The sequence below is a fragment of the Carassius auratus genome, chromosome 27 (genome assembly GCF_003368295.1).
Source record: "Carassius auratus strain Wakin chromosome 27, ASM336829v1, whole genome shotgun sequence".
Taxonomy (NCBI): domain Eukaryota; kingdom Metazoa; phylum Chordata; class Actinopteri; order Cypriniformes; family Cyprinidae; genus Carassius; species Carassius auratus.
Window position 1 is genome coordinate 6734124 of NC_039269.1, and position 14360 is coordinate 6748483.

General features: G+C 34.1%; 2 protein-coding genes across 2 annotated transcripts; one reads left to right on the forward strand and one right to left on the reverse strand.

The window, feature by feature from the left end:
* Positions 1-1222: 1222 nt before the first annotated feature.
* On the reverse strand, positions 1223-5146 carry LOC113045251 (pyroglutamyl-peptidase 1-like). Its single transcript, XM_026205495.1, has 5 exons — positions 4963-5146; positions 3896-3948; positions 3698-3814; positions 2367-2599; positions 1223-1657 (listed from the first exon to the last, which is right to left on the reverse strand). Exons 1-5 carry the CDS (start codon positions 4991-4993, stop codon positions 1465-1467), a joined length of 627 nt encoding a protein of 208 aa, XP_026061280.1. The 5' UTR covers positions 4994-5146; the 3' UTR covers positions 1223-1464.
* A 3155-nt stretch (positions 5147-8301) lies between these two features.
* On the forward strand, positions 8302-10044 carry LOC113045252 (transcription factor jun-D-like). Its single transcript, XM_026205496.1, has one exon. It carries the CDS (start codon positions 8501-8503, stop codon positions 9254-9256), a length of 756 nt encoding a protein of 251 aa, XP_026061281.1. The 5' UTR covers positions 8302-8500; the 3' UTR covers positions 9257-10044.
* Positions 10045-14360: the final 4316 nt, after the last annotated feature.

Sequence of the window (14360 nt, forward strand, 5' to 3'; positions counted from 1 at the left end):
AAAGATAACAGTGTTTTAGGCAACATAAAAAAAATTAGACTCACAGAATAATCAGTTTGGTCCACTGTGTTTGTGATCGATAACAGATTCCAGTAAAAACCATAGAAAAACCAGCTAAAGAAAATTAAAACCAAGTCTTATGTTTATAATATCATATAATACACTGAGAAATTATGGTGTAATATAATATAATATAAAATAATATCCAGCATTTTGCATAGAGTATGAAAGAATTTTAAGGAGACAATCTTGAGTATCGTTCTTACAATCATCTCATTGAAATCATTCACATTTCATTGAAACAACAAAATTAAAAACCAAACCGTTGTCTTAACAGTGCTGAAAGAATTACTCAAAAGGCATTGGGTTCAGACGTCCTTATGTTTTATGTGGGACCCTGGACGTAAATGGCTTGAAATTAGGAAAAACATATTTCGGTTTGATGCTTATATCCTAAAGCCTGTGTCCTCACGTTGGCACTTTAATAACCAGACAGATGTGGTTATTATTATGTATATCACTATCCAGCAGACAGATCATAGCTTTTATTTTGTCATAATTCTAGGTGTCCTCTACAATTTTTTTATATTTTTCAATTTGAGCAATTTTTAAAGTTTTTTTAGACTCTTTATTTTTCAATTTTTTAAATATTATTTAATTTCCATATGTGTTTTTATTTTTATTTTGAATAAGTTTGTTTTTATATTTTTTTTCCACCTTAGTTACAATTTCAGTAATTGAGTTTTTATTAATATTTTACATATATATATATATATATATATATATATAAAATGTCAATATAGTTTTTAATACTTTGAATGATTTTTGTTTTTATTATTTTGATATTTTTATTTTTGTTAGTTTTAGTAATTTAGCCAATTTTAGCTATTTTTATATATATTTTAACTACAGTATAGTTTTTTAAAATAGTTTTAATGAGTTTTGATTTTAGTTAAAGCTGTAGTAAGTTAGTTTATATTCCATTTAAATTTTTTCATTTAAATTTTAGTTGCTGGCCATGCCAGATTCTATGGCAATTTTCATGGTGAGAAAAATGTAACATTAAAATTTTATTTAATAATAATAACCCTGGTTTAAAATATTTTATACTACAGACATACTTTATCTGGTGAATAATGATTTTAGAAATTCTGCCTCTATTAAAAAAAAAAAAAAAAAAAAAAAATTGAAACATGGTTTAAAGATCTCCATGTATACGTACTGTTTTCAAACATCCAACTCTTTTTATGCATAAAACCAAATCTCTGCATGTTTCAAGTTTAGCCCATTAAAGTGCTTTCCTGACTATTTGAACACAGCCGTAGGATTGAGTTTAGCACACAAGCTGCATCTCAACCCAGCTGACTGATCCTAGTATGTAGCACACGGATGTCTTCAAATGAGCATGAACTCTTGAATCCAAGCCGAGGCTAGATAACAGCGTACGAGACTCAGCCTGTGCTCTCATTGGTTGTGCAGACAGGGTTTCTTTCCCTTGTTGTTCTCCATCAGTTCGAGCATCTCCAGGATGACGGCCCTGAGGGCCCGAGCGAGCTGCTCCGCGCTGTAGGGCTTCCCCAGAGGAGGAACATGCACAAACGCAGACCTGCCCTCGCCCAGAAACAGAGACGTGTAGTAGGTGTAATCACACAGATACCTGCGGAGAGAGGATACAGAATACTTCTATATATAAAAAATAATAATAAAGAAAACAAGCAAGCAAATCCAGATGAGAAAAAGTAAAGCAGTTTTTTTAAAGCATTCCTTATAAAAGCAAATTTAGTAAATTTTCATTAGCTACTCTCATACGACCTTTGTGACCCTGGACCACAAAACCAGTCATAAGGGTCAATTTCTTTGTAATTGAGATTTATACATCATCTGAAAGCTGAATAAATGGTCTTTCCATTCATATGGTTTGTTGTTTTATCTATTAGAAAAATCTGAGGAATGCCAAAAAAATCTGAATATTGAGAAATTCGCCTTTAAAGTTGTCCAAATTAATTCTTAGCAATGCATATTACTAATCAAAAATTAAGTTTTGACATATTTACAATAGGAAATTTACAAAATATCTTCAAGGAACATGATCTTTATTTAATATCCTAATGATTTTGGGCATAAAAGAAAAATGTATAATTTTGACCCATTCAATGCATTTTTGTCTATTGCTAAAAATATACCCCATTATGACTTATGACTGGTTTTGTGCTCCAGGGACACATATATGCAAACATCTGTTATGTGAAACAGCTTACTCGTCACAATACCCAATAAAAAAATAACATGCACTTCTTATGGTTCTTTCATGATTTATTTTGTAGATTCTTCATGTTGTAAACAAACAAGAAAGAAGAGCATTTTACCTGCCGGCATCCTCTGAGACAGACACAGAGACGCCGAGCCCGGAGGAGTTGACTCTCTTGCAGACGGCGTCCATGTCTATGACAGACTGAATGCAGTCGGGTCCTCCCTCCATACAGCAGCGTGACTCCGGACAGAAGCTGCAGTTATCCAGCCGCATGTAACCCTGGTTATGACCACACTGTTCAAGAGTTACTGTTGTGGCCATCCCGGACACTCCAACATGGACCACTAACTTTGGAGGGGGGGGGGGGGGGGGGGCAGAAAAAAAATATATATATTTAATTATTTTTTATTGCTCAATTATAAAGAGAAGTTATTACCACTATAATACTGACTAAAAATTTTTTTAATGTTTAAATGAAGTCTGCTCACCAAGACTGCATTTAATGTTGAAAAACACAGTAAAAATAATAATATTGCTAAATATTATTACAATAAAAAAAACTTTTCTATTTGATAATATATGTTTCCACTAAAATATTGGGCAGCACAATTGTTTTCAGCAATGATAATAATCAGAAATGTTATTAGAAATAATTTCTGTAGATCATGTGACACTGAAGACTGGAGGAATGATGCTGAAAATACAGCGGAGCATCACAGAAACATATATTAACATGGAAAATAATTAACTTCAAGAAATCAGTTTGTTTAAACTAAAATAACATTTCACAATATTACCGTTTTTACTGTATTTTGGTCAAATACATTCAGCCTTGTTGTGCTAAACATTTCTGGCCAGTGTATTCTGATATGATGAGACATTTTGATTAAAATAATTACCATATTTTCCGGACTATAAGTCACACTTTTTTTAATAGTTTGGCTGGTCCTGCGACTTATAGTCAGGTGCTACTTATTTATCAAAATTAATTTGACATGAACCAAGAGAAAACATTACCATCTCCAACCGCGCTCTATGCTGCTCAGTTCTCCTGTAGTCTACACTGAAGACAGAGCGCCCTCTCGTGGCTGGAGACTGTAATGTTTTGTGTTGGTTCTTGGTTCTAAATAAATGCGACTTATACTCCAGTGCGACTTAATGTTTTTTTCCTCGTCATGACGTATTTTTGGACTGATGCGACTTATACTCAGGTGCAACTTATAGTCCGAAAAATATGGTAGATGCATTTCATCATACATAAAAAAAATAATCTTTTATTATAAATAATATATAAATCATTATATATATATATATATATATATATATATATATATATATATATATATATATATATATATATAAAACATACTTTTTTAATACAACACTCTGTAGACATTTAGCATCACTAACTAATAAAACTAAACAAACATGACATCGTTGTGTTACTTGAGGAAGCTGCTGTTTCCATAGAGACGGCAGAAGACTCTGGACCGCCTGATACTCCACAGGAACCTCAGCGACGTGAAGCTTTATATCGTGACCCAGACCCAGCTTCTCCAGCTCCTGACCAGAGCACATCACAATCAGGTGAACAGACAGTGAGTACAGCTCATAGCTGATTTCCTCGCAGTGAGAATCTCATACCTGTACTGCCACCCAGCTGGCATTGACAGCGTGTTCACCGAACGGCTCAAAGCCTGCAGAAACACAATCACAGAGCAATGCAATGCAATGTAATGTCTCACTACAGCACGATTCAGATCAAGCATTTCACATAATGACACTGAACTGAATAATCAAGCATTTTCTCAGGTAGGTCTTTTTTTTCACTCTCACTTTCCTTTCACCTAATAAAATCATTTCAACTCAGAATAATAATATTTCTTTATGTGTTAAATAGTCGAATTATAAAAAAAAAATTCAATAATCCAGTCATTGTCACCTAAAAACACTTTTTTTAGCAGACTTTGACAATAATATTTCATTGCAAGTTTTAGATGGTACTGAAATTTTTTTTATAGATTCCAAATAGGGTTATTGTTGTTGCAGTTTTTGTTTTTGCTATTGACATTTTTGTTAATTGGAACAGAGCTGAAATAAAATACAAATCTGAAATTATTCTGTGACAAGTAACTGAATTTTTTAAGAACTAAATTATTAAAAACTAAACTAAAAATAAACCTGAAATAAAAATAAATTAAACCTAAACCAACAGCAAAAACTAATAAGAACGAAAAAGGCACATGAATTACAAAAAAATCAAATCAAATCAAATATATATATATATATATATATATATATATATATATATATATATATATATATATATATATATATAAACGTTAAAAGTCCACAAACACCACAATAGTATTACCATAGTAAAAACACACAAACACTGAAAATTAAGTTGTTATAAGTAAATATTTAAAAACACCAGAAAAAAAATAAAATAAAAGAAATACAATTAATTGAATGAATAAAATAAATTACGCTGTCCAAGATTACATTCTACTTCCCGATAGTTTGGTTAGTGGTAGTACTTCGATATAAGGAAGTGTTTTATTCAGTTTAGTTTTATATTCGGTTTAAAAGACTTTCGGTTGTAATGACGATCATTTGCGTCATGAATAACATCAGTGACGGTAGAAAAACTCTCAAAACTAACACAACAATCACACGAGGCGTCGAAACACCCCTTCATCAGAGTTTACCTGTCACGATAACCGTTTTCTTCTGCTCCATCGCTGAGAAATCAGAGAGTTTCGATCAAGAACAGATTCAGTTTCAGATTTCATCAGACGAGAGATCTTCACGAACTGACATAAACACACATCTTCCTCTCGCTGTCTGAACGGAGACCAGCGCCGCCGCTGGACAACAGCGCCACCTGCCGCTCCGGATGTGTTTCATTAATACATACTAGCAACGTGTATATAACATACATAGACTGTATAAAAACAGGTATATAAACATATCATCGCTTTATAAAAGTCCTTGAAAATCTGTATTGTCTTCTTTATTTGTAATTTATTTACGCCTACCTCTCAGTTCAATTACTAAATAATTCTGCCTGTACTTATGTTATATACATAATATTTTACATGTAAAAAAACCCTGAAATATCATTTTATGAAAGTTAACTAAATTTATAGGAGTACAATATAATACAATTGTAATATATATATATATATATATATATTTTTTTTTTTTTTTTTTTTTCAGTTTTTCTGCTATTACTTGTTGATTCTTTAATTATTTGTGGAATTTACGAGCAATTTCTAAGTGATCTTATTTTATTTACTTTTTTTGTCTAAAATCTACAGTGTATATATATATATATATATATATATATATATATATATATATATATATATATATATATATACATACACACACACACACACTTTTATGTTGCATTGCTCCTAACATATGGCAAAGAAAAATGACTTCATATTTTTATTGAACTGCATCATTTGCTACCAGATCTTTACCAGTAGTCTCATATGAAGAGTGAGATTAAAACGAGTTTTGATATCATTCAGCTTAATCAATAATTCAATTAATTATGCAACATTCTGTTTTACAACTAAGACTTTTAATGCATTTAAAAGCAAATTATTCTTATATGTACAAGCATGTACATTTATTTTATCTTAATAATTGAAGCTTAACGTGTACTTTATGTTGGCATCAAATAAACCGAAATGCCACATAAATCTGGTTCGTAATGACTGCCATGTTTAATCTTTCATATTACAAGTGATCTCTGTACCTGAAGAATCAATCAAACATGCATGGACCTGGTTTCCTGAGGAGTGTTTGGTGGTTTTGACTTGTGTGCCCACACCCTTAGCTGAGACCTGCTTCAAACCATTTGCATGAGCTGGTCTCTAAGGAAAAAAAGGACTTCCCTTTGTGATGTTTGGTAGTTAATTAGCAGTGTTCCTTCATGAGTCACACTAAACATGAAGACCGACACCTTCAGTCTGATTCACTGACTCCACTGTCAGACAAAATCCTGAAGACGCTGCCAACAAAATAAAGTGAGGTCAAATGAATAATAAAAGAATGAACAATAATGAAAGTAAAAATAAATAAATAATGGAAATACACTAACATATTACATAATCTGGATAATGATACAAATCTAGCAGTTTGTGTATTACAGAACTGCAGCATCAAACTGGGGAATGTATATTTTTGAGTAACATAATAAAGTCTGTGCAATAACCATCCGTGGTATTTCTTCCTGCTGCTTTTGTAAGCTGTAATTTCTAAAGCTAAACATGCTGGAAATGGTTGTGTTCTTGCACCCACTCGAGGAGCATCACTGCAGCGCTGCACATCCTCACACACACCATCCACCTGCCTCTGCGTCACTGCTGCCATGGCAACGGATGATGCTGCTGCTATTCTCTGATGCTGGCGTCTACAGACGTCATCACATCCATTCAGATCTCCCCCTCTCTGTCAGACTCAAGGCCTGCAGTGATATTAATAGAAATCCTACGGCTCGCCAAAGCAGCTAATTCAATTCATAAATTCAATTGAACTTCAAAGCATCATCAGATCTCTCAAGATTAAGATTTCTGAGTAAAGCTATCAAGTTCCCTTCAAGGGTTTTATGATAGGTCAATTAAACTAAATGAGTTTTGAGGTATAAACCAAATAACAATTTATAGTAGATGTAAAAAAAAAAAAAAAAGTATTATTTTGCACACATGCTCATAACATATGGCAGAGAAAAAAAAAATACTTCATAGTTTTATTGAACTGCAACATATTCTACCAAATCTACATTTAGTCTCATATGAAGAGTGAGATTAAAACAAGTTCAATTACTTGCAACATTCTGTTTTAAAACCAATGCATTTAAAAGCAAATTACTCTAGTCTTCTATGAAATCTGGAACAATACACCTATATCTGAAAATATTAAATTATTCAGTCATGTTGCAAATATTATTTTGCAATCATTTACATTACTTATGTGACTACTAAAATGCTAAATGCATAGGCTGCTCTACAAAAACTACATTAATGGTAAGAATGTTGATGATGAAACATTTTTAATATAAATGTCGTTTTCTAATGTTAAAACTGTTTCGATATCACATCAGTTGCATAATGACAGAGAAACTCTAGTGAAAAATTATATATTTAAAAACCATTTATTTCATACCAAATATAGTTAAAATCTATAAACATATTTACTGACAGATAACCCAAGACTTACTGATATACAAATTATAATTGAGCTTTACTTGGCATATTAATTGTGCATGTTACTTGTGCACAATGCACATCTCTCAATATTAAGTCTTAAACGTCTTTTAATGTCACTTTTGATGAGGATTGTATGATCTTTGAATTATATCAGACTTCAAATGCAAAATATTTAAAGTGAACCTGAAGTATACTTGCAATAATTCTACTTTAGCTCAATAAAATTTACAAAGTATATATTTAATTGTGTGTCAGCATTACTTCCGCACAATTAAAGTGCATTAAGTACAAAATTAGTTTTTCCAATTAAGCAGACTTTATGTATACCAGTTTAGTTTATTAAAAATACAATTGCAGGACATTTAGAAAAAGTATTTGAAATATATTTAGCATTAAAATCAATGTATTTCAAATTCATTTAAGTATTTTTATTTTTCACTAGGGAAGTGTTTATACTTTTGCATTATATATATATATATACACATGAAATACTGATGATTAAATGAAATATTGCTGATTGTGTTCCATTTCTAGTACAGTCTCTCCAGACATAAGCGAGAGTGTGGATTATTCCATCAAATTAAACTAGAGTGGAACACTTGATAGAGCATCCAAAGACCTTCAACTCGTTTAAAAACAAGGGAACATTTTCTGCCCGACTGCCTTCTGTTTCTCCACCCTCGCTATGACATCAACCCACAATGCACCGCGCTGTTTGCCGTTTACTCCCCGTCTCCGTGGCGACAGCAACGAGCGCGGCCCCTTATGCAAACCAAACCGGAAGAGGACGTCATCGTTTGCCAATCTCAGCGCTTTAAAGTGACATAATGGAATTTTTAGGAATAGAAAACTTGCAAATGCGTACCGACGCCCACAGATAACACCTCTCTCGCGCGGGAGAAGAAAGGATATCATAAAACAACATCATACATCGATTAAAAAAAATAAAAACATTAGCAGCTCAGCCCTCTGTAGGGTGTAGAATGGGAACAAGCCTCTACCCAGACGAGGAATATCACGCATCATGATGAAGAAAGACATGAGTTTGAACCTAAACGACCAGAACAGCTCCAGCCTGAAGCCCGATCTTAGGGATGCTGAAGGGATCCTCAGTTCCCCCGAGCTGGGGCTCCTGAAACTGGCTTCTCCGGAGCTGGAGAGGCTCATCATCCAGGCCAACGGGATGGTGACCACCTCGCCGAACTCCCAGTTCGTCTACCCGAAGACGGTGAGCGACGAGCAGGAGTTCGCGGAGGGATTCGTCAAAGCCCTGGAGGACCTTCACAAGCAGAACCAGCTGAGCGGAGGCGCGTGCGTCCCTCCGACGCTCAACAGACTCGCGAGCGGCACGGATCTGCCCGTGTACACGAACTTGAGCACGTACGGGAGCACCACGGTGAACTATTCCACGGACACCATTCCGTTCCCTCCTCCGCCGCCCGCGCAGTCGTCTCTGAAGGACGAGCCGCAGACCGTGCCGGACATGCAGAGCTTCGGCGACAGTCCTCCGCTGTCCCCCATCAACATGGACACACAGGAGCGCATCAAGGCCGAGCGGAAGAAGCTGCGCAACCGCATCGCCGCCTCCAAATGCCGCAAGCGGAAACTGGAGCGGATATCCCGGCTGGAAGACAAAGTGAAGAACCTGAAGAGCCAGAACACGGAGCTCGCGTCCACCGCCAGCGTGCTGAGAGAACAAGTGGCGCAGTTAAAACAGAGAGTGATGAACCACGTTAACAACGGGTGCCAGTTACTGCCTAACCAAGTGCAAGCTTATTAGAAAACAGACTTTATCTATCAGTGTTTGGGTGGTTGACGAATAACATGCTCTGGTTTGTTAAATTTCACATTTCCACAGCAGTGCACGACGTCAAGTGAGCCAAATATTAAGGAACTACTTTGATTAGCAAGTCCACATCCGCGAGGAAATATAGTCCTTGACTTGGCAGAACGTTGCTAGCGATCGTGCGCTGTTATTACGGGGTCAGTCTTTAACAAAGGAACTATATCTGTTATTTGTGGTTTAATAGGATATTATATGTATTGATTGGACAAGCAGCGTTCCTAAGATTTTTCTAAAACGTATTATGTATTAGTCCGCCTGTACGTGTGACAGCTGTCAGTCTGCGCGTTCGACTCTTTTAGTTTCGTTTGGAACTATTTTCGTTTCTTTTATTCTAAAAAATGATTTTTTTTTAATTAAACGATCTTTAAGTACCATCAACGTTGCTATGCGGTGAAACCAGCGATTGGTAGCGAGTAATCAATCATCATTCAGGACCTAAATTATAGGCCTATCTGGTTTGTCATATTTTTAAGGAGCGTTCCTAAAGTTCACTGTTTGGATCAGTCCGCTGTGCGTAACACAATTGTGTTTTGGTTTCTTTTGGAACTATTATCGTTATTTTAATACTTTCATTAAATTATTATATTAATTGCAACCATTCCGATAGAACATACAGTCCTTGACTTGACTAAATGTTGCTATGCAACAAAACTAATTTTCTTTTTTTTTTTTAAATCACATGATAAAATGTGTATTACGTCACAGCCGTTTCTTGTATTTAAGCACTACCGGAACGCTGCATTGGTCAATCATCATCCATTATATATATACATATATATATACACACACACACATATATATATATATATATATATATATATATATATATATATATATATATATATATATATATATATATATATATATTATATATATATATATATATTTAATGGCCTATACAACAGTAAGTTCTACACTAGTTTAATTGCGCAAGCAGTATTTCTAAACACTGTATCACTAACTTGTTGACAGCTTCTTTTGGAACTATTTTCTTTGGTATAGCAACAGCAATATCACATATATAAGTGCATCAAAACCCACAGTGTTGGTGCTGAAGTGAATTAATTTCAGCTGTCTGTGTGCTGAAACCTTACTCTGAGCTCCACATGTCCAGTCAACCACCCATTCACTGATGCATGACGGCCACAGACTGAACTGATCTCTTCCTTACAGTGGCCATTCGTTCTGGTTGGACTGTTGAAATGGACACTACAGGTGCTGATGTATTATATGTTTACAATATTTTGTAGCAAATGGACTCTGTGCTACATGGTTTGATCTCATGAGAGAAGCAGCTGTATTTTTGCATGCTCCGGACAAGCTCCAAATGAGTGCAACCAAACACAACAAAGATGTCATGCATGTATGCTTTATGTCCAAGGCCTTATTAATCAACAACTGTATCGATTTTATATTCAACTATTCACACAATGTCTTATTTTATGCTCTTTTGGATTTACGTGTGTGGTGTTGTAAATGTAAGCGTTTCGCCTGTCACACGTCCTGTACTGCCTTGTGTGTACATTAATGTCATTAAATCTGTTCAGTTCACTTGTTAAATTATATATTTGTGGCTATTTTAGGTTGCACTTTATTTTACAGTACGTGTACTTACATGTACTTGCAGTGTATTTATCTAAGAAAGTTCTGGTAATACAAGGTAACTACTTTGGGTAGGGTTAGGTTCAGGGTTAGTACCTAATTATTACATAGTTATTGTAATTACAATAATAAGTACATAGTATGTACATGAGGAACAGGACTGTAAAATAAAGTGCTACCCTATTTTATAACCCCTTTGTTCCTCCATACATACATAGAACTTGAACATTTGTGAATGAGCAGTGAATGGGTGCCGTCAGAATGAGAGTCCAAACGGCTGATAAAAACATCACAACATCTGGAGAAGACAAAAGTGTGTTTGTTAGAAATAAAATCCAATCATTTTTTTTTACTTCAAACTGTTGCTTCTGGCTTAAATACAAGGACACAATCTCATCTACATCTTGTAGATGTAAATCTTCATCAAATTGTCACCTTTGAGTGAATTACTCCTTTAGAGTGGTGCTTTTTGAATTAGTGTGTGTTATGTATGTTTGGGCATAAAAAAGATCTACAAAGTTACAAATCTCAAAGTCTGCTCCAAACAGAGAGATATTGTTTTTTAAAAGTTGTGATCAAAATTTTTTTTTTATTGTTTTTGATTCAACAAACAACATCCATTCAAACAAACAAAACAGGGAAGGGGGAGCAACAGGCACATCAATATTTTTACAATATGAAAAAAAAAACTTTTTATCCATAAGAATATCATTAAAATGACTATTTCAGAAGAAAACCGACTGTCTTCATTTTCATTGGTCTTGCATGTCTGATAAAGCAGTGTTTGTGAGCGGAGAGCAGCTTTGTGTACCTCAATACTACCACTCCAACAGCGCCTCCTGCTGACAGAGAGTTGATTTGCATATATTGACGTCACAAATAAAGTCTGGTTTACTCTGTGTTCCATTCTGAAGGGCTCAGCCCTATGCCTTATAATCCCTTTAAAGGGTTTACCCTCTGGAGTGAGAGCTTCGAAGCATTGGAGGGGTGTAGGGGACCAAACAACTGTTCCTTGAAGTGCCCTTCATCATCATCATCAAGTGCCCACACCGAGGCGCCGTCATTATGCAAAGAATCTGCGCAAAGGATCATGGGAGCCCCGAAGTGTCCATCAGTTGCACCCTTCGAAATCATTCTGAAGGGCCCTTTGAAGAGGTTTTGAATTTTGTGTACATGGTATATGTGTACTGTGTATATTTATTATGTATATATAAATACACACATGCATGTATATATTTAAGAAAAATATATCTTGTTTATATATTAAATATATTTATATCTAAATTATTGGAATATAAATATATGTATGTTAATACAATAAATATTAAAAAAATATATACTGTACATGTCTATACATAATAAATACACACACACACACACACACATATATTATACAAACAAAAACTTTTATTTGGATGCCATTAATTGTTGACCAGAACTATTTTATTTATATATAATTATTTTATTTTTTTATCGGGTTTAATTCAAGAAGTTACTTGTTGTTTCTTTGTAATTATGATGTGTTAAAATTTACAGTTTTATATTAAATTTTTTATCATATGGAAAGATATAAAAAGTATGTAAATAGACTCTCAAAATTACAAAAAATACTCCCAATAGAAAAGAGTTAATTCCTAATTGTAATAATATTTCACAGTATTATTGTTTTTTCTATATTTTTGATAAAATAAAAGCAGCCTTGTTGAACGAAAGATACTAAACATAAAAAATGTGCAGGGATAAACAGATATGAGAGATTTCCTTTCCAGTACAAGTTGAAAAAAGTGCATATGATTGAATGCAGTATATTCTTTGTCCAGTAGGGAGAGACCAGCACCATCATATCTGCTTTTCCTGTCTACAACATTGTGTTTTTTTCCAGCAAACTCTAGATCAGAGCAGTGATAACTGCCGGCAGACAGAAGTATTGACCTCTGGACACAAACAGAAGCTCTTATGTTGTCTTCTGCTATTATTTCTCATCTCATTCTGTGCTGAACTGGTCATGATGACACTAGTTAAACCATCAGCGACTCCAGCCAGACAAATCACTTAGAGGTGCTCCTGTGTCATTTCAACCAGAAAGGCCACATTTCATTTGTTTCCATAGCAATGTGTGCTTCTTGTCTGTGTTCGGACGTGAACTTGGTGTTTATTTGCCGCTGGCCTACAGTCAATGCATCCGAGCAAAAAACAGGCATTCAGCAGAGCTCCTTCATCAGATTGTGCGGTTATTCGTGAAACGCCAAATATACAGATGCATTCATTTGGAACAATGGAATGACCCTCGCCAGACAATAGGAAACTACATGCCAAAAAAGAAAAGATAAATAAAGAAGGGATGACAAAATGATTGCACTATTCCACAGTTGCCATATTTAATATATCTTACAGTGTATAAAATATGTGTCAGTTTAATGTCCAGAGTCACTAGAAATCAAAAGTTAATTGAAATCCTGAAGTCAAGTTCCTTCCAGATTCTCAAAATTAGGGTTTTAAAATGTTTTTTATAAAAAAATGCAAAAAAAAATATATATATATATACATTTTATGTAAATAAAAATAAAATGCAAAAATAAAAATATTTAAAATGCAATAAAATAAAAATCATTACAAATTCTTGGGGGGAAAATAGGCAAATCTACTAGATACTTCTCATCAGAAATAAAATAAAATAAAATAATTTATTAGATATTTCCCATCATTTTTCTAATAGAAGTGAACGGAAACAAGTGCCAGTGTGTTCTTGAAAACATTATCTCTATAATTCCAATAGAACGGTTGCTTTAAAATCATTTTTACACTGAATAACTGTTTATGAATCTGCTGCGATCCTTTTCTTGTTACTATACATCATTTAAACTACATTAAAGCGAGAAAGTACATCAATTTTTGATAGATATTCCTTATTTCTTTTAAAATAATGTGTGGTTTGAACGGATCAGGTGAGTTTATTTTTCATTTTCTGCTCTCCTTGAGACAGTCTTTTTGAGAACAAATAATGAATGGCATTGTCATGAGAGCACTTTGGACGTCCTGTTCCTCTTACAGTCACTTCCAGTATTTCAGCAGCTTCTCTTCAGAATCAGAGATTCATTCGGTCGGACGCTGATCTAGAAAGACATCTCTCTAATGATGAATCGAGAGAAGAGATGGTGAATTATGTATTTGAAAGGATCCTATTGTTTCATGTCAGACCCAACAAACTGAATCCATCTGACATAATCTCCATTCTCACTCTCTCACACACTTCAACTCAACTCTTACACTAACATGGTTTTACATGCTCAGTCACAAATAAAGTTAGTTTTTGTTTTTACTCCGATTCCACAAACTATAATATTTATGTATAATGCATTATAAAAATATTCACAATGTATGTTGTAATGCATTGTAGATCTTCATAAATATTTGCAAATGAAGTCTAAATGCATTA

What these genes read in the sequence shown, in the direction of transcription:
- LOC113045251 (XM_026205495.1), bottom strand. Translation starts at nt 4,993, where the DNA reads ATGGAGCAGAAGAAAACGGTTATCGTGACAG. An exon ending in GAAAACGGTTATCGTGACAG is followed by an intron (nt 3,949 to 4,962) that starts GTAAACTCTGAT and finishes GTGTTTCTGCAG; the next exon opens with GCTTTGAGCCGTTCGGTGAA. An exon ending in GTCTCAGAGGATGCCGGCAG is followed by an intron (nt 1,658 to 2,366) that starts GTAAAATGCTCT and finishes CTCTCTCCGCAG; the next exon opens with GTATCTGTGTGATTACACCT.
- LOC113045252 (XM_026205496.1), top strand. Translation starts at nt 8,501, where the DNA reads ATGATGAAGAAAGACATGAGTTTGAACCTAAACGACCAGAACAGCTCC.